Raw genomic sequence first — 19033 nt, 5'->3', positions numbered from 1 at the left:
CAAGGAACGAGAGCAGGAGTGGGCCATACATCCCTCTCACCTGCGCCACCATTTAGGTCATGACTGATTTCACCCTTGTTCTCACCTCCACTCTGCTGCCTGGTCCACAAGATGCTCAATTCCCATGTAATCCAATAATCCAATTTTCTCAGTCTCAGATGTATTTAGTAACTCAGTCTCTATGGCTGTCTGGGATAGACAATTCCAAAGTTTCACAATCCACAGAAAAATAAACCCGCTGACACCTGAGACTAGTTCTAGACACCGCTAGAAGGAAACATCCTCCGCTCAGCTTCTTCCTGGGCACATTACAACCTTCTAGACTCAATATCAAATTCTACAACTTAACTTGATTTCTCTGTCTTTATCGGTCTTCCAACTGTGATGTTGGTTTGTTCTTCCTGTCTTGCACTATTCTCTTGGGGAGTAGAGAACGTTGGACAGGTCTTTCTGCTCTGCATTTCACAACTCCTACATTCTTTTGTCTATGTTCTAGCTCTCCAATTACTCCCATTTACCCACTAATTCCTGTTTACAGCTTGGTCACACCAGAATTATCCAATCAAAGACATATTACCCCCCTCCCCACTCCAACGGCAGCATAATGGGCTTCTTTTTGTCTCCTTCCCATTTCTGATGAAGGTTCTCCAACCTGGACCATTAGCTCTGTTTCAATTCCCATGACTGCATCTACCCTATCAAACATGCTCTCAATACTTTCAATGAGATCATCTTCCAGGCTTCAGGGAGGATAGACACAGTGTAGATAATCTCTTCTCTAAGACAACATCTCTGTCCAAGCAAAAAATCTTACAAACCTTCATTCAATTGCCTCCAAAAATATACATATATTCTTGCTTAAGACTAAAAACATATACAATTCCTCAATGTGGTCTCAGAGCCCTGTGCAATTGTCATAAGACTTTCTCCTACCATGCCTCCTACAATTCGGCCAACATTCTACTAACCTTCCTTACTGTTTGTCGTACCTGAATGATAACTTTGTGTTTCTTGTAAGGGGACCCAAGATTCTGATGAACACCGACATTCATTCCTTTCACACTATTGGAATCATTATGCCCGGCAAAATGAACAACCTCACACTTCCCCAATTATACCCTATTTGCTATATATTTTCCTCATCCCCTTTACCTGCTTAGATTCCTTTGCAAACATTTTTTTTTGTGTTTCTCTTTATAGGTAACAAAAAAAACCTCCTAAAAACCCTGGATACTAGGAAATTGTCCCTCTTGTTTGGTTGGTGGTCCACTGAAGGAATTGTGAAGACTAGTGGACATCAGTGTTCTGGTGGGCATAATAATATTTAAATCCTCTTGGTGCTAAGAGTATTCAGTGAAAATCATTTGAAAATCAAACATCTTTCATTAAATGTTTGAAGTTGAGGTGCAATTAAAATAAACCTTCCCTTTGTTAATGACTACATGATGGACTAACAGCAGTGGCTTACATAGGTGGTGTGTCAGGCATGAGCTTTACAAAGCAAGCAAGAGAAGTCTCTCCCCATCATGCTGGAATGTTTTGAGATTGGAGGTTCAGCAAATATCTGAAGAAATAATTGGGCAAAATCTAAAGTATCTGAACATCCATAGTGTACTGTGTTTTCAACAGAGTTAGTCTTCGTTGATTCAGCAACCAGTCAGGAGGTTTTCAGATACAGCAGCTGCTCTGAGTTCTTTCAGGCAACAAGTGTATTTGTGCTAAACAGATTACAGATTTGTTCATTTATACTGTTGAATTATTCTAGGCAGTTGCTTAATGAACTGAGGATCCAGAACCCATATAGGAGGGATTCCAGAAAGTGGAAGCAATGGAAGAATATTTTTGAAAGAAGCTGTAACTAGGCAATGTGTGTGGGTACTTTCAAACTACGTAGGTTCAAATGACTGACTATAGACAGGGAAGAAATATTTATCCTGTCCAAGAATGGAAAAATGCATAGTGTTGGCCTGTCACCAAAACCGACCAGGAATAAAAGGGGTGGAAGCATTATATTATTTCCTGACTTCCTTGCGAGAAAATACAATCAATAACAAAATACCGAAAAAATTTCTCATGAAATGACATTCTGGGTTTTCAGATGACCGGTAGTTTAAACCTTGGTTAATACGGTTAAGTTTAAATTGTTGAAAAGATTGAATAAGCCATGTTGTTTCTTTGAAAGAGAAACACTTCATTCAGGTGCACAAAAATTATCAGTGGCTAGCTGGAGTAAATAGAAAACACTTACTCCTCAGTATAGGAATCAATAATCAGGGGACAAAGTTTAAAGTAACTGGTGGAAGGAATAGAGGGGAGAGGAGGAAAATTGTTTACATCAAGAGGGTGCTGGATGGGTAGGTGGAGGGGTTTTGAGGACTGAAACTCACTGCCTGAAAGGATGGGTGAGGCAAAAATCACTCCCTACATTTAAACAATATTGGAATTTGAAGAGCTGCAGCCAGTAGGGATAGCGATTAGGCTGGGCAGTTTATTTTCGACTAGGCCATACTTGATAGCTGCCTGGCTTATGCTTGCAAGTTACATGAGAAATTTAAGAAGTTAAAGAAATCTGCAACATTTTCGGACAGATCAAGAAATGCCATGATTTGCACCACTGGTTTGGAATGTAATAATACTACATTGTGAAATAAGTGGGTATTTTTTGATGTATTCCTTCACTTATTATCCAGTTGCAGAGAGAACTTGCAACACAGCATGAGTAGCAGGGAAGAGAATAAGAAAGTGACCTCTGTCACTGGATTTTTAGGCCCAGGTAAGTGTCAGTAACTCCGCACTCTAACAGAGGTGTTTCTAAGTATTAGCAGCCCAGAATATCTTCCTCCAAGTTTTCATAGAGTATGAGGAAAGGTTCTGTTGTAACTAATGTAAGCATAACATGTTGTTCAATCATGGGTCTTTTCAATCCAAGAGTAATCATTTGGGCCCACTCACTAATAATGGCATACAGATCTACTCTGCTGCTCAAAGGTTGGAGACTACCACCTTGGGTTACTGGAAGAGCAACAAAAAAAACCTAGATATAAGTAGTAATAGAACACACACAGCAACGCTGGAGGCTTTAACCAGAGAAATGGGCAGGGAGAATATTATCAGCCAAGCAGAAAGTCTTGAAGAAATATTGAATCATGAGGAAATTGGCACAATTCACACATTATACTCTCTACATGATTGATTGGTAAGGAGAGGCAATAGGAAAGCTTATTTGCGTTAGTAAGAATGAAAGTAGTTTCTTCCACTAATAAATTGAGAGAAGGTGGCAAAACTGCTATAATGTTTATGCTAGGAGACCTGTTGTTGCTTCCTCCTCTGCATCATTTCCATTTGCTTTAAGGTCAACAAGCGTTTGGGCAAAGCTGCTCCATTCATCACTCCGGGGAACAGCGATTTGCTGGAAAAGAATAAAACATGAAGTTCATGTCATATCTATAAACAGCCATTAGTGTCAGCCATTCATTTGCAGATTGTGGTAGTCACTACCACAGCTACTCATTGAGATGAGCTATATAATAATGACCCCATCTATGTGGCTCATGAAAGGCAGTAGAGATAATGGATTAGCTTGCCCAGAACACTGAACTATATCATGCTCTGATATGGATTATTAGGCACAGCTCAGAGTCCTGAGGTTATTCAATTCATCTGAGTCAGGTTTATAAGTACAGCTATTTAAAATAATCTCGGTATGTTTAACATCATACATTGCTGGGAGATACTTTGTAATCTCATCTACATTTCCACCACAGTACACAGAATCTGTTATTTCTTTATTGAATGGATGAATCTAGGTAAAATGCACTCAAATGTACAAACCAAGAAGATTGTTGGCACAATCCTTGATCAAACCTGAATTAATTAGGGTTAGCTCTGGAGCACTGCAGTTTATTCTGTGCCAAAGAAATGGTAACTCAGTCAGTGACTCATGACTACTACTGGAAAATCACTTAGCTGGGGATAGGACTGGAGCCTGCTGAAGCTTAAGGGTGGAAAAATAAGTGGAAGGTGATGTATAGGATACTTGTCTTCATTAGCCAGGGCATAGAATATAACCACATGGAGGACTTTGTACAAGTTTATAAAACATTGGTTAAGTCTGTACTTAGAGTACTGTGTGCAGCTTTTACCTTTTTCATTTTAATTAGAGATATAGCACGGTAACAGGCCCTTCTGGCCCAACAAGCCTGCACTGCCCAGTTACACCTATGTGACCAATTAACCTACTAACTCATATGACTTTGGAATGTGGAAGAAAATTGGAGCATCCAGAAGAAACCCACACATCACGGAGAGAACATACAAACTCCTTACAGACAGCGGCTGAAATCAACCTAGGTTGCTGGCGTTGTAATAGTGTTACACTAACCACTACGCTAACGTGCCACACCAAACGTTTTTCTCTGATTGGGAACTGAATGCAGGCCATGGCAGTGAAAGCACCAAATCTTAATCACTAGGCCACTAAGGAACCTTTCTGGTTGCCACACTATAGGAAGTATGAAGTTGCACTAGAGAGGATGCAGAAGAGATTCACTAGGACATTGCCAGGTATAGAGTGTTTCGGTTATAATAAGAGACTGGATAATTTGGGTTTATTTTCCTTTGAACAGAGAAGGCTGAGTAGGAACTGATAGAGGTGTACAAAATTATGGAGAGTATAGATAGGGTATATCATGAGTACATACAGTGGTATGCAAAAGTTTGGGCACCCCTGGTCAAAATTTGTTACTGTGAATAGCTAAGCAAGTAAAAGATGAACTGATTTCCAAAAGGCATAAAGTTAAAGATGACACATTTCTTTAATATCTTAACCAAGAAAACTTTTTTACTTCCATCTTTTACCATTTCAAAATAACAAAAAAGGAAAAGGGCCCAAAGCAAAAGTTTGGGCACCCTGCATGGTCAGTACTTAGTAACACCCCCTTTGGCAAGTATCACAGCTTGTAAATGCTTTTTGTAGCCAGCTGAGAGTCTTTCAATTCTTGTTTGGGGGATTTTCGCCCATTCTTCCTTGCAAAAGTTCTATTCAGAAGGTTCAAAGGAACATCTAAACAAGCCTGATGCATTTTGGAAACTAGTCCTGTGGACTGATGAAGTTAAAATAGAACTTTTTGGCAGCAACGAGCAAAGGTATATTTGGAGAAAAAAGGGTGCAGAATTTCATGAAAAGAACACCTCTCCAGCTGTTAAGCACGGGGTGGATCGATCATGCTTTGGGCTTGTGTTGCAGCCAGTGGCACGGGGAACATTTCACTGGTAGAGGGAAGAATGAATTCAATTAAATACCAGCAAATTCTGGAAGCAAACATCATACCGTCTGTAAAAAAGCTGAAGATGAAAAGAGGATAGCTTCCACAACAGGATAATGAACCTACACACATCTCAAAATCCACAATGGATTACCTCAAGAGGCGCAAGCTGAAGGTTTTGCCATGGCCCTCACAGTCCCCTGACCTAAACATCATCGAAAATCTGTGGATAGACCTTAAAAGAGCAGAGCATGCAAGACGGCCCAAGAATCTCACAGAAGTAGAAGGCTTTTGCAAGGAAAAATGGACGAAAATCCCTTAAACAAGAATAGAAAGACTCTTAGCTGGCTACAAAAGCATTTAGAAGCTGTGATACTTGCCGGCGGGGGGGGGGGGGGGGGGGGGGTGTTACTAAGTACTGCCATGCCGAGTGCCCAAACTTTTGCTTCGGGCCCTTTTCCTTTTTTGTTATTTTGAAACTGTAAAAGATGGAAATAAAAAAGTTTCTTGCTTAAAATATTAAAGAAATGTGTCATCTTTAACTTTATGCCTTTTGGAAATCAGTTCATCTTTTACTCCCTTAGCTATTCACAGTAACAGAAATTTTGACCAGGGGTGCCCAAACATTTGCATCCCACTGTAACTATACCCCTTAGCAACTTATATAAAACCTGAGGGCATAAGTTTAGGGTAAGGGTTATGAAGTTTTGAGAGAATCAGAGGAAGAACATTTTCCCCTCGAGGTGGCTGAAATCTGAAACATACTGACTGAGGGGGTAGTGGTGGCAGGGACTCTCACTATCTGGAAGAGTAGTTGAGTCTCCAATGCATATAAGGCTAATGGACTAAGTGCTGGTAAATGGGATTAGAACAGAAGGGTAGTTGATGGTTAGCACATATATAGTGGGCTGAAAGACCTGGTTCTGTGTAACGCTCTATGACTCTTTAAAAAAATACGACACACAGCATATTGCTTGTGGAAAAGCATTTCAGAGAGTTGAGAAAAGCAAATATAACAGCAATGAAATGCAACTTTGCCTGGGAACCTTTTGATGGCAACTCCTTACCTCACCAACATCATAAATCAACACTTGACCTTCAGAATCTCCCACGGCAATCTCTCGCCCCGACTGTGCCCAGCGTACACGATGTAATGCAGGATTTCCCTCCATGGTGATACTTGCAGTAGGCACCTAGATTTTACAAGAAAATTGAGGTTTTGTTTCTAAATGAAGAATGTAGAAGATATTTTTGTTCTAAGTATAATGATTGAAAACTATATTAAGGCATTGAGATACACTCTAGCTTTAACGTCCAGTTACAACATGATAAGTCCATGAGTGGTCCAGTTTCAAAGCAAAGAAACTATGATTTTTTTGAGTGTGATTTTTATGGCTAAATTAGATATTTGGCCTGGCCACTTCTGTGTGATTCACTTTAGTACAATTTGTATTTGTCTGACATTGGTGGAATACTTAATATAATTTCTTCTTCACTAATGTTGGAGGTTTCAAGACAATCTTCATTGTATACTCATAGAGAAAAATAAGCCAGGAGCAAACGGTGTAGGATTTGGAAATAAGATGGCAACTAAAGATTTGCTTCAGATTTTTTTAAAGCACTGTTTGCCTTGAGCTGTGCCTTTCACTAATGTGATCATCAGTAATTGAAAGCTTTCCATCACTAGTTGTAAAAGTGATATGAGGAAGATTCTAAATTCTCGTCTTACATCAAACAAGGGAACATCCAATGTCCCAATGTCTGGAGGCTGTTGGGAGTTCAGTTAGAAAAGGCAGCCATGTAATAGTCTAAAGAAATTCCTGGCTAATGCCGTGGTGGATGAGATCTACTGCTGGAGTGCTGTAGTTAGCATTCACCACCCACTGGGACTACTTCCCACTCCTCACTGACTGACTGCTCTTGAGGGGGAGATCAGGTTGATTTGAATGATGGCATTTCTCACTTAGAAAAGCTGGGGTCTGTACTGAAGGAATGATATCGGATTGGCAGCACTTTGTGGAAGTCCACTTGCACTCAGTGGAGCTGAAAAGAGAGGAAATACTACACCATTAATATGGAAATCTCTCCAAGAAATGAGGGGTTATGGACATTGTTAGGTAGAAGGGATTAGTTTAGGTCGGTGTTTAATTACTAGTTTAATCAGTTTGGTATGATATCGTGGGCCAAAGGACCTGCTCCTATGCTGTACTGTTCCATGTTGTAAAAGATCTGGACTGGCATATTGATGTCTTGACCCAGCACCTCTTAGCCTCCATGTATCATGGTCAGAGTTATGGAGGATGAACCAGTGAAGCCCCCTTCACTTATCACAGCCATTTTATGCAAATATGCTGTGTACTGCGGCTGCAACGGGAGAGAGATCTTTCAGCTCTGATTTGTTCCCCAGCAATCGTTGCGGCTTTGGATGTGGCAACTTTGAATTCTGTGTGGAATTCCTAACATGGATTCCACAGGTCCTCTTTATTACATGATTATATGTGAGAGAAACACTTTAGGCTGTTTTAAATGTATTTCTGCCCAACTTCACAGTTTTATTTTCCAGGAGATGCAAGTGGGCAATGTGTATTTTTCACAATAATAGAGGGAGGAATCCAATTTCTGGGCATGCGTGTCTCTATATGCAGGGCATTCTGACTCCTTTTCCATTTCAGTCCATGGTCTCTCAATGCAGCTGTGTTTCAGAGGGATTAGAAAGTCTAATGGAATCACAACTCAGGTGAGGAGTGATCTTCAATTATGTTTTGTCAGCCGTAATTTCTATTAAATAATGTCATATTCATCAACCAAAAGAATCTCTTTTACATTCATTGGTTTTCTTGACTTACCTCAGAATCTTCATTCAAATTCCAAAGATCCAGTCGGCCCATCCCATCAACGCATGCAAAGAGTGCAGGGTGGATAGGGGACCACATGACATCAAACACATAGTCTGAACTGTCCTCGAACGAATATAATGACTTGTTGCTCTGAAAGAAAGAGATCCCGTTAACTTAAAGAGATAGCATGCAATTAATACAATAATCTTTAGACACATAAAAGGATCATTAAGGCGTACAATTTTACTGCTCCTCTGCTACCACTTTGAAGTGATTCACTATAACAAGGATCATCGCTGGAGCAAATATTGTTTTGATCCAGCAGATGCATTCCAATAGAACCTGGATCTAAAATAAAGGCTGCATTTTAAATTCTATCACAGAGGCTAAGATAATTTCATTCAGTATAGACGGTGGATTGAATCAGGTCTACCTGGCTGAAAGAAGGAAACTACATTTGAGTCACACAGAATTATTTCTGCCATGACTACCTGTTTAAGAATCAAAATATTTCAAAAGGCATAGTTATTAGAACAAAACTGTACAAAATCCATTTGCTTTTGTTGTTTTAATGCAAGCGATTCAGATCATTTTGTATTAGTGGCAATGTGATTATGAAAAAGGTAGCATAAGTACACAATAGAAGTAAATCAGAAGTCTGCTGGTAATCCATTTCTACATACCTTCGTTGACCAAAGCTTCACAGTCCAGTCAAATGATGAAGTGATGAAGAGATGAGAGAAGTCCACTGCTCCTGTTGCTGTGTGACAATGGATTCCTGTCACTGGACCCTGGTGTCCTTCAAACATCTCAATGATTCCAGCTTTGCTGTAATTTATAGACAAGTTCAAGTTTAATTGTCGTTCAACTATACATGAATACCCATGAATACAAAGTTACTCTAGGGCCAAAGTGCAAAATACAGTACCAACAGTCACACACAGCACAATGCACATATAAGGTAGCAAGCACTTATAAGATATCAGTAAAATACAGTCACACATTAGAAATATAGTCCAAGACCCTGAGCCCATGAGTGTTGCAGCAGTCTGCAGTCGACAGACATTCACTTTCAATTTCAAAGATTGTGTTCTTGCTTTAGCAGCAGTTAGGGATAGAACTCCTTCTGGCCACCTCCAATTTTCTTTGTACTCTTTACATTTACATAGAGCCATGGAGAGGTGTAACATGGAAACAGGCCCTTCAGCCTAGAGTACACACAACCTACCAACCACCCACTTACACTGATCCAACATTAATCTCATTCTTTATTCTCCTCACATTTCCATTAACTCCTCCTAAATTCCACCACTCATCTAGATAGTTGGGGTAATTTACAGCAGACAATTAATCCACTGACTGGAATAGCTTTGATGTGTGGGGGGCAAACAGGAGCACATGAGGGAAACCCATACAGGCACACGAAGAATATGCAGACTCCACACAAATTGCACTGGAGGTCAGGATTGAGTGCAGGTCACTGGAGCTGTAAGGCAGCAGTTCTATCTACTGCACCACCGTGTCCCTCCTTTTCTCCAAGTCAATTAATATCATCTCTATCTTTTAATACTTTTAACTTCAATATTCCTCTTTCTTCCTCCCCATAACTTTCAAATATTTACTATGAACTGTGTCATTTTGTCTTTTGGCAAGGCACATTAAAGCACTCCAGACTCAATAATGAGTTCAACAGTTTCAGATAATTCTGCTATTCCCATTTACATCTCCTTAAGACTCTGTTTTCTCAGCTTGTCTCATTACCATTCCCTCTTGCCTTGAGGTATCATCCTTTTTGCTACAGCTCTCCAACTTACCACAGTCTTTCCTTTCTGTTTTCTCCCCCCCCCCATTACAACTTAAAATACATTTGTTTTCTAATTTTTCTGAGATTTGATGAAAAGTCATTAACCTGAAATGTTGTCAGACCTGGTAAGGACTTCTAACATATCTTGTTATTATCAAGACTGCAGAGTTATACAGGAAATTTAGTGGTGGACATTTAAGGGTTAATTGGAATTCAACATATGTTTATGATTCCACAGTTTGGAAGGACGAGTGAAAATCTTAGACGTTTACATTTACTTTTGTATTTTGTAAATGGCTGAAGATGCAGTCGACTCAGACCATGGCATAGGAATGTGAAGAGCACAAGAATAAGATTCAGGAGGAAAGCGGTGTTTCCCCAGTCAATTAGTGAATTCACTTGACTTACATCCTTGCCAGCTAAGGCCAACACTAAAGTTTTGGTCTTTAATTATCACAGAGCAGGTATACTGCAGTCGACAGACATTCACTTTCAATTTCAAAGATTGTGTTCTTGCTTTAGCAGCAGTTAGGGATAGAACTCCTTCTGTCCCTTGCTCAAGTTCAATAATGGTATCACAGATACTCAAACAGCAGAAATTCCTCTGTAACCCAAAGAGGAGAGAAAGTAGCCAACAATCTGCAGGTTTTGAAGCTTTGAGAGTCATGCCAGGGATGAGCTGATATAAGATTCTGCTTAGGGATGAGCTACTTTGCAAATTTTTTGTTTGAGAGTATCAAGTAGCAGAGCAAGAATAAATGCAGTGATATACTGTCATGTGTGCAGTTAAGTGATTACATTGACAATAGAAATAACTCAGTATTAAAGTGATTTAGCAATACTGGTCACACTAAAGTTTTCTCCTTTGCATACAAATACCCTAGTCCTGTGCTCATCTTCTGATTCCTTCTCTAGCTTTCCCCCCACTGACCTGCTTTCCTGCCCATCCTGACCCCACCAACCTCAACATCCTCCATCCTGCCCTGCTTTGATTTTTATGGACACACACTCCATCTCTGAACTCCATCATCTCAACTGTTCAGCAACAGTGCTGAAGCTCAAAGCTCAGAACTTTAGTGTTGGCCTCAGTTGGCAAACTAATAGTATCATAAAATAATGATTGACTATTATGATCGGTATTGTAAATATAGTAAACTTCCTCCATTCCCCATACCTGCCAAGGCGACAAGCTGTATACACTGAGCCTTCTTCACTGCCCACGACAAAGTTATTGATATCCCCCAATGGGAAGGACATGGAGGTTACAGCAACCGCTTTTGATTGCTTGTGTACCAGCTCAATACTATCCTGCAAAATAAAGTAACAAGTGATTTCATAAGTGAAAGATACAAAATTGCACATTCAGATCAATCCTTATATGCAAGAGATGTCTCAAGACACAAGGTTAAAAGCATACATTACTAATGTAACAAATCTCAAAGGCTCCATATTGGCAAGACCTATTCCAATTGTTGTAATATTGCCTGATTTTTCATGTCTGTTTGATTTTGCTCAAGATTCACCTCAGTCGTCCTCAAAAGCTCAAAGTACAGTTATTATAAAAGTAAATATATTACAGTGCCTTGAAAAGGTATTCAGACCCCAACCCTTTGTTCATACAAACGAGTATTACAACCTGGGATTTTGATCATTTTAACTGAGAATTTTTATTTGTGAAACACATGTTCTTTTCACAGTAGAGCCAAAAAAAAACAGGGAAAATTGTAAAGAATGAAAAAAATTCCAGAACTGAAATGTCAGCAGCTCAAAAGTATTCATCCTCCTTTGTTCAGTACTTAGTTGAACTACTTCTTGCAGCTATAATAGCCAGTAGTCTTTTTGGATAAGTCTCTATTAGCTGTGCACAAGGTGATAGAGCAAGATTTGCCCATTCCTCCTTGCAAAATTGCACAAGCTGTGCCATGTTAGTTGGGAAGTGGCAGCGGCCAGCAATCTTGAGGTCTGGCCAGAGGTGTTCGATCAGGTTAAGATCAGGACTCTGACTGGGTCACTCAAGGACATCAATTTTCTTCACTTGAAGTCACCCCATGGTTGCTCTGGCAGTGTGCTTTGGGCTGTTTGTCCTGTTGAAAGACAAACTTCCACCTCAGTATAAGCTTTCTGGCAGAGGCTAGCAGGTTTTTATCCAGGATCTCTCTGGATTGAGCAGGATTCATCTTCCCATCAATTCTAACCAGATTTCTAGTCCCTGCTACTGAAAAGCATCCCCATAGCATGATGCTACCTCCACCATATTTTACAGTAGGAATAGTGTTACCAGGCTGATGCATAGTATTAGATTTATGCCACAGGTTCCACTTAAAAAAAAGCATATCCTTGCCTGTGCAACACATGCAAATACCGGAGGAACTCAGCAGGCCAGGCAGCATCTATGGAAAAGGGTTACCAGTTGATGTTTTGGGCTGAGAAACTTCATCAATCCTGTTGAAGGGTCTTGGCCTAAAGTGTTGACTGTTTACTCTTTTCCATAGATGCTGCCTGGCCTGCTGAATTTCTCCAGCATTTTTTGTGTGTTACTTTGGATTTCCAGCATCTGTAGATTTTCTCATGTTTGTTATATCCTTGCTTGTAAAGACTTCGCAAAGAATCACTTAGAAGATACTGTACAGATATGTAAGGACTTGTGGTCGGATGAGAATAAGATGGAACTTTTTGGCCTCAACACTAAGCGGTACGTATAGCGTAAATCTAATACTATGCATCAGCAGTATGGTGGAGATAGCATCATGCTGTGGGGATGCTTTTCAGCAGCAGGGACTGTATACACAGCCACGAGATCTGCCTCCTTACAGACAGTCACAAAACAAAGAAACCTAATCAAATCTATTAAAAAAGACTCAAACACCCACTGTGCAGAAACAAAATCAGTAAAAGTAAGCAAATAACATTCAGAATTGAAGTTCACAGAAGTAAGTTCACAGCCGGTTCAGCAGCCCATTAGTTGCAGGCCACAGCTTCAATTTAGCACACAGACGAGCTAACCTCGCAAGCCGTGAGCAGAACACTAGCCCATCCCTCGGCTTTGGTGCCGACACCCTGACCTTTTCAATCTGGCCCGGCACTTAAATTGACCAAACAGCGGGTCATTCCTTGCTCTCAGACCTGGGCTCAGTCGTTTCAATATGTTCTTGGAGCTGGGCCCTGCCACTTCAATTTGGCCCATACCCAACCTTTACAATCTGGCCTGGTGCTTAAATCAGTCAAATATTGGCTTGTTCATTGCTCTTGGTCCTCGAATCACCTTGGATCTGCTGCTTCAAATCGGCTCCGTCCACTCCAGCAATGGCTAAACATTGGCTCGTTCCGCACTCTTGGGCCCAGGCCCTGCTGCCTCAATTTGACCACAACCGCCCTGCATCTTTGATACTTCAGTTCACACCAAAAACAAAATGCCAGGTTGTACAGGTAGTCAAAAGCTAACTCCGAAAGGGAGTTGATTGCAGTGATTGTCTTCCAGAAAAAGTGTGATTAATAGAGTAGTTAGTAGTTTTGTTTGTTTCACCAGCACCATCTTAAAGCTCGACTCCACATATACTTTATCTCCCAAAATTTTATTCTAACCAATCACTAATGGCTCCCAATCTCCAAGCAAATTCAATTCAAAAATCATCATCTTGATTTACAATTTCTTTGAAGTCCTCTCTCTTATCTTCTTGCTGCGCAACATCATAGGCCAGGCATTCACAACTAACAGACCTTACCAAAATCAGCATCTCCTACCCCACGTACACTGATAGTAGAACATTTAACCATCACAATATCAAGCAAATTCTCTTTCCTAAAACTTTTTACCTTGAATCCATCCGTCTTTATTTATAAAAACCTACCAAAGCTTGAGAACACATACCACCAGGCTCAAAGACAGTTTTTATCCTGCTGCTTTAGGTCTCTGGATGGATCTCTTATATGCTAAAATGACTCTTGATTGCTGAACTTACCTTGTTATGGCCTTGCACCTTATTGTCTAACTGTACTGCACTTTCTCTCTAACTGTAGCATTATATTCTGTACTCTGTTTTATTTCATTTTGTACTAACTCTACGTACTTATGAATGTAATAATCTATCTGGATGGCATGCAAACAAAAGCTCTCACTGTATCTTGGAACATCTGGCAATAATAAACTAATTATCAATATTATTGGTCATCTTCAGCAAACTTGTCCTGGCTCCCAGTCATCGATATCCCTTGTGAAATCCCATAGCATATTTTACCATATTAGTAATTCAACATCAGAGAAAGTTACTGTAGATGAGTTCATTTTTGTAACTATTACAGGTGCAAGAATCAAACAGTTTTGCTTTAATTCTAAATTATTTATTAAAAAACTAAATTATTTAGTTATCAAGAAACAAAAAAATGCAAGTTTCTTACCTGTGGCTGAGACAGCATGTCCAAGCTCCATGTACACAGTTTTCCATCAGTGGAAACGCTGACCAAGTTATGAGCATTTTGAGTGCCAACGACATTCACACAATACACAGGATGCTATATTGCAGAACAATCAATGAAAGTCAAGGTAAAATATGTAGAAAGCAGCTATTTACTCAGGTCTCTTAAAGGTCAATTTAACTCTTTCATTACATGTGTTTCTCAAATACCACCACTATTATGTTTGCCACTTCATTCACTGGATCCACGTGTTGTGATGCAAGGTTTTGTGCTAACTATCAATAAATGGGATTAAAAAGATTATTCTCACTGTGTGAGCTGCAGCAGATAGTGGAGTCCGCTGGACGGGTGTCTTCTTGTTACTGCGATTGTCCCAAAGAACAATCTGACCAGAATATGTTCCACCCACCATCAGGTTTGGATGAAACTGTGCGAAGCAGGCAGACATAACTTTTGACTGAAAAAGAAAATAAATTAAATATGACCATGCATTCTCATAAAAAATAGACTAAAGAGTTTATTGATATTGCATCTTTATATTCCGACACCAAGCATCATTTTCTGGAACATTAAACCAAATTAAAGAATTATAGAGCACAAAAATAGGCCCTTTGGCCCATGGTGTCTATGCTGACCATTTTACCTATACTTTAGATTATACTACATTTTACTGTAAGCTTATATGTATGCCCACCAGTCTTAGACAACTGTATATGGGGAAAATTTTCTTAATATCCACATCATCTATGCCTCTCATAACTCCATATACATTTGTCAGGTTCCTCTCACCCCAGTCAGCTCCAAGAAAAATAAACTGAACCCACCCCAGTTTCTCCTCATAACTCTCTTTAGAAGAGTTACGAGTTATCTAGTTGTGGCCAATGCAGAACATTTAATCAAGATCACCAAAACAGATTATTTGGCCACCATTACTCTTTGTTTGTGGTTCCTTGTCTCCAACTCATTTCTTGTAACACTTCAAAAAGACTTCATTTGGTGTAAAGCACTTTGAATGTGAAAGGTGCTATAGAATTGCAAATCTTTTTAGATGGAACTGAGTAGTTCAAGGAGGTCAATGTGAATTGCACTCACTAATGTGTAACTAACTGGAAATGGTGGCAGCTATATGGATTGGTCTGCTGTGCTCAGATTTAGAAAGGCAATATGGGAGTTTGGACACAGATATTGCAGCACATTATAGATGCACATTAAAAATAATCTTATAAACTGCAATTTTAGAGAGATTAATGCCACAACAAATTTACTGGAAAGATTAATATTAATCATGAGACAATTAAAATACCAATTTCTTACATTATGCTAGGTTAGACTTTACAAATTCATTTGGCTGTTAGGAAATACTAGAATTTGTAAACCAAATAAGTGTAAAAGGATTACATCAGATTATACAACACCTGACAGTGAAAGATGTACTCTGGAGTGGTCTTCTTAAACTTCATGTTCCATATAAGAGCTACACCATCAGGCTCATTCAAAGCATCTTCATTGTTAGTATATGATGCAACCAGTAGTTCTGGATACTGCATTAAAAAAAGGGGAAAAAAAGTAAAAACAATTTATTTCACAGGAGTTCTTAAATACTTCTGGTAAATTGTGGGAGCATACGAATGCAGCGGCCTCTCGGGGGCCAACCAAAAGCGCTTTTTTCTCTGTAAAATGTGTTTTTTACGATTGCAAGACAATTCTACTCCAAGAACATCAGGCACTGCAGGGCTACTGCATCAGTGAGCTATCTGCTGATTGATTGGAGTAGCTGGATTGGTGTCAGTGGTGGAGCTGGCCGAGGTGTCGAAGGGGCCAGCCAGGATGTTGAAGGGGTTGACCGAGGTATTGAAGGGGTCAGCCTAGATGTCGACAGGGTCAGCCGAAGTCGACGGAGCTGGTCAGGATATCTGAGGAGCCTGCCGGTGTGTCAGAGGAGCCAGTTTGGGTTTGGGAGCTGACCTGACTGCAGACCGTGTTGCTCCCTGCTACTCAGAAGCGTTGGAGTTGGCGCAGTATAACCGTGGGAAATGGTCTCGGACATTTCACTAGTGATTGCAAGACTCTGTTGGCCAGTGATAAGTCGCCACAGACCTGTCTGGTGGAGGGACAGACGACATGGGAGCTATGTAGCCTCAGTTGTAGCGAGGACTCGGCCTCAAGCCTCGAGTTTGCCTGCTGCTGTAGACCAGGTGAGAGACATGGAAGTGCTACAGCGGGGGTGTCCGAGCTCAGCTGGGGCCTGGCCTCTCAGGAAAATCCCAATGACACAATCAAGGTACATGAAAGTCAACGGATATTTTGAAATGATGAATCGTTCTTCAACAATTATTAAGATTTTGCAAACCATGTTTACTTTGCCCCATTTATCTAACAACAACTGTAAGGAAATGAAATTAATAAGGCCATCATAGAACCAGATGCAAAGCTTGCTAGATGTTACAACCTAAATATAGTGCAGGAATAGAGCAACAATTTTCAGTATTGAGCAGCTTTATTTAAATAAGTTAAAATGTACCGAATTCTAGATTTAAGATTGTTTAATGTCATTTTCAGTACACAAGTGTAAAGGAGGAAATAAGTGTTACTTTGGATCAGATACAGCAGATAAAAAAAAACACACTAAGAAAAAGAACACAATAAATACAAACACATAAAGTAGCTTACATACTCAGATTGATTGTATGTCCATAAAGTGACGCTGGGCACAGGAGTGTATCTGTATGTAAGATGACTCTGACAGGAAATGATAAAGTAATGGTGGTCGGGGGTATGGAGGGGTGGGCATTGGGTGGAGGTGTTGATCAGTCTTACTGCTTGGGGAAAGGAACTGTTTTTGAGTCTGGTGGTCAAGGCATGTACGCTACATAACCTCCATCCTGATAGGAGTGGTTCAAACAGTCCATGAGCAGGGTGGGTGGGTTATTTCATGACATTGCTTGCCTTTTTCCAGCACCTTTCTGTATATATGTCCTTGATGACCAATGCGTGATAGTCTTGAAAACATTATTTACGCATTTAATCTTTTTCATTATGCTCTTCTGTCTGTAAAAGCAGCCTTCAAACATTTTATGAAATTGTTTCATCTGCACACTGTTGCAACTTTAATATGTTTTTTACCCAACCATTTGAAGATAATGTTCCATTACAGTACTACTTTATAAAACTTTGGTTAAAGTTCAAAATCAAAGTACATATATGTTACCATATACTACCTTGATATTCATTTTCTTGCAGACATTTACATGAAAAAATACAATATAATTTATAAAAAAATCTATACATAAAGAGTGACAAACAACAAATGTACAAAAGAAGACAACCTGTGTAAATAAAAATAATACTGACAGCATGAATCCTTGAAAGTGAGCCTGTAGGTTGTGGAATCAGTTCAGAGTTGAGGTAAGTGAAATTATCCACGTTGGTTCAGGAGCCTGATGGTTGCAGGGTTATAACTGTTCCTGAACCTGGTGGTGTGGGACCCAAGGCTTCAGTACCTCCTGCCCAATAGTAGCAGTGAGAAGACAGCATGCCCTGGATGGTGGGGACATTGATGATAGAGAGAGTTTTCCTTGGAGTTGGGTTGGCTGATGGGGTAAGGGGGGACCTAACAGAGGTAGACAAAATTATGAAGGGCATTATTAGGATTGGCAGTCATAAAGATTCAAGATTGTTTATTGTCATTCTTCAGAACATGAGTGTAAAGGAGAATGAAATGATTGTCACTTCGGATCCGATGCAGCTTAAAAATACACAATAAGCATAAAGAGCACAATAAATATAAATATAAAAGTAATCCTGTAAGACACAATGTACAAGTAACTGTTATATACAGTTGTGGGCAGAACTACAATGGAGTTAGACAGCAACTTCTTTGAGCTCATCTGTAGAAACAGCTTAATTTCTACCTTTAATGTCTCTCTTTTCCCTTTTCAAGGTGGATGGGGTTCTGTTGAAGTCCCTGAACTAGAGCTACACTCAAACTTTGGCTCTTTGCGGTGATGGGATATACTCCCAGGGCTCACCGACTGGCCGTTTTTCGATATCCGAAGGATGCTGCCTAGAAAACAAGCTTGCCTACAATGTTCCGGGGCTTTGCGGCCCTGGGTAAGAGCTGATTCTATGCTGGTGCTGCCGACTGAAACATCGTGGGAGAAAATGGAATACTGGGAACAATGGATCAGCTGTTGAGACCTCTGTACTTGGATCGCTCTCTCTCTTTCTCTCATTGGTGGGGGAGAGTTTGTTGCTGACTTTATCACCATAAATCAACGAGTGTTCTTTTTGTCTTGTTAGCCTCATCTCTCACTGTGTGACACCTCTCTGTCCCTTTATTAGGGAGAGGGAGAGCCTGTGGTATGTCATATTGTCGGGATAACGATTAGTTTTTGTTGTACTGCAGATCGTGGTCTTTCTTGGGGGCTTTGTTATTGTTTGCTTGGTGGGCGGAGGGTGCTGATGCTTTTTTGCTGAAATAAGTGGGTGAGGTGGGGGAGGGTTGTTGCTTTGCTGCTGCTTATGTGTGGGAGGGGGAGTGGGGGGTTTTGGGGTTCTAATGTTTTTACTGTCACTCATTCTTTGGAAGACTATTCTGTTTTTATGGATGTCTGCGAAGAACAAGAATTTCAGGCTGTATATTGTGTACATTCTCTGATAATTAAATGGAACTACTGAACTATATACATAGTGACGCTCGGTGGTGAGGTGGGTTA

At 40.1% G+C, this 19033-nt stretch overlaps 1 protein-coding gene and 1 long non-coding RNA gene across 5 annotated transcripts in view; one reads left to right on the top strand and one right to left on the bottom strand.

Annotated features, from left to right (window-relative positions):
* Nucleotides 1-19033, bottom strand: part of LOC140191457 (cytoplasmic dynein 1 intermediate chain 2-like) — an 89481-nt gene that overhangs the window by 1957 nt on the left and 68491 nt on the right. For all 4 annotated transcript variants that reach the window (XM_072248888.1, XM_072248891.1, XM_072248890.1 and 1 more), the window contains 8 exons: nucleotides 15734-15859; nucleotides 14629-14775; nucleotides 14301-14414; nucleotides 11080-11213; nucleotides 8785-8929; nucleotides 8111-8251; nucleotides 6332-6457; nucleotides 3310-3409 (listed from right to left, as the gene is read on the bottom strand). In XM_072248888.1, coding sequence (XP_072104989.1) covers nucleotides 3310-3409; nucleotides 6332-6457; nucleotides 8111-8251; nucleotides 8785-8929; nucleotides 11080-11213; nucleotides 14301-14414; nucleotides 14629-14775; nucleotides 15734-15859 — 1033 coding nt within the window. The remainder of the gene's footprint in view (nucleotides 1-3309; nucleotides 3410-6331; nucleotides 6458-8110; nucleotides 8252-8784; nucleotides 8930-11079; nucleotides 11214-14300; nucleotides 14415-14628; nucleotides 14776-15733; nucleotides 15860-19033) is intronic.
* Nucleotides 1093-18249, top strand: LOC140191460 (uncharacterized). The gene is made up of 3 exons (XR_011883827.1): nucleotides 1093-1308; nucleotides 2691-2773; nucleotides 17559-18249. It is a non-coding gene; the product is annotated as an uncharacterized lncRNA (long non-coding RNA).

This window comes from Mobula birostris, chromosome X (genome assembly GCF_030028105.1).
Source record: "Mobula birostris isolate sMobBir1 chromosome X, sMobBir1.hap1, whole genome shotgun sequence".
Taxonomy (NCBI): Eukaryota; Metazoa; Chordata; class Chondrichthyes; order Myliobatiformes; family Myliobatidae; genus Mobula; species Mobula birostris.
The sequence above is the reverse complement of the archived record's forward strand: the minus strand, read 5'-3'. Positions and strand labels throughout refer to the sequence as shown.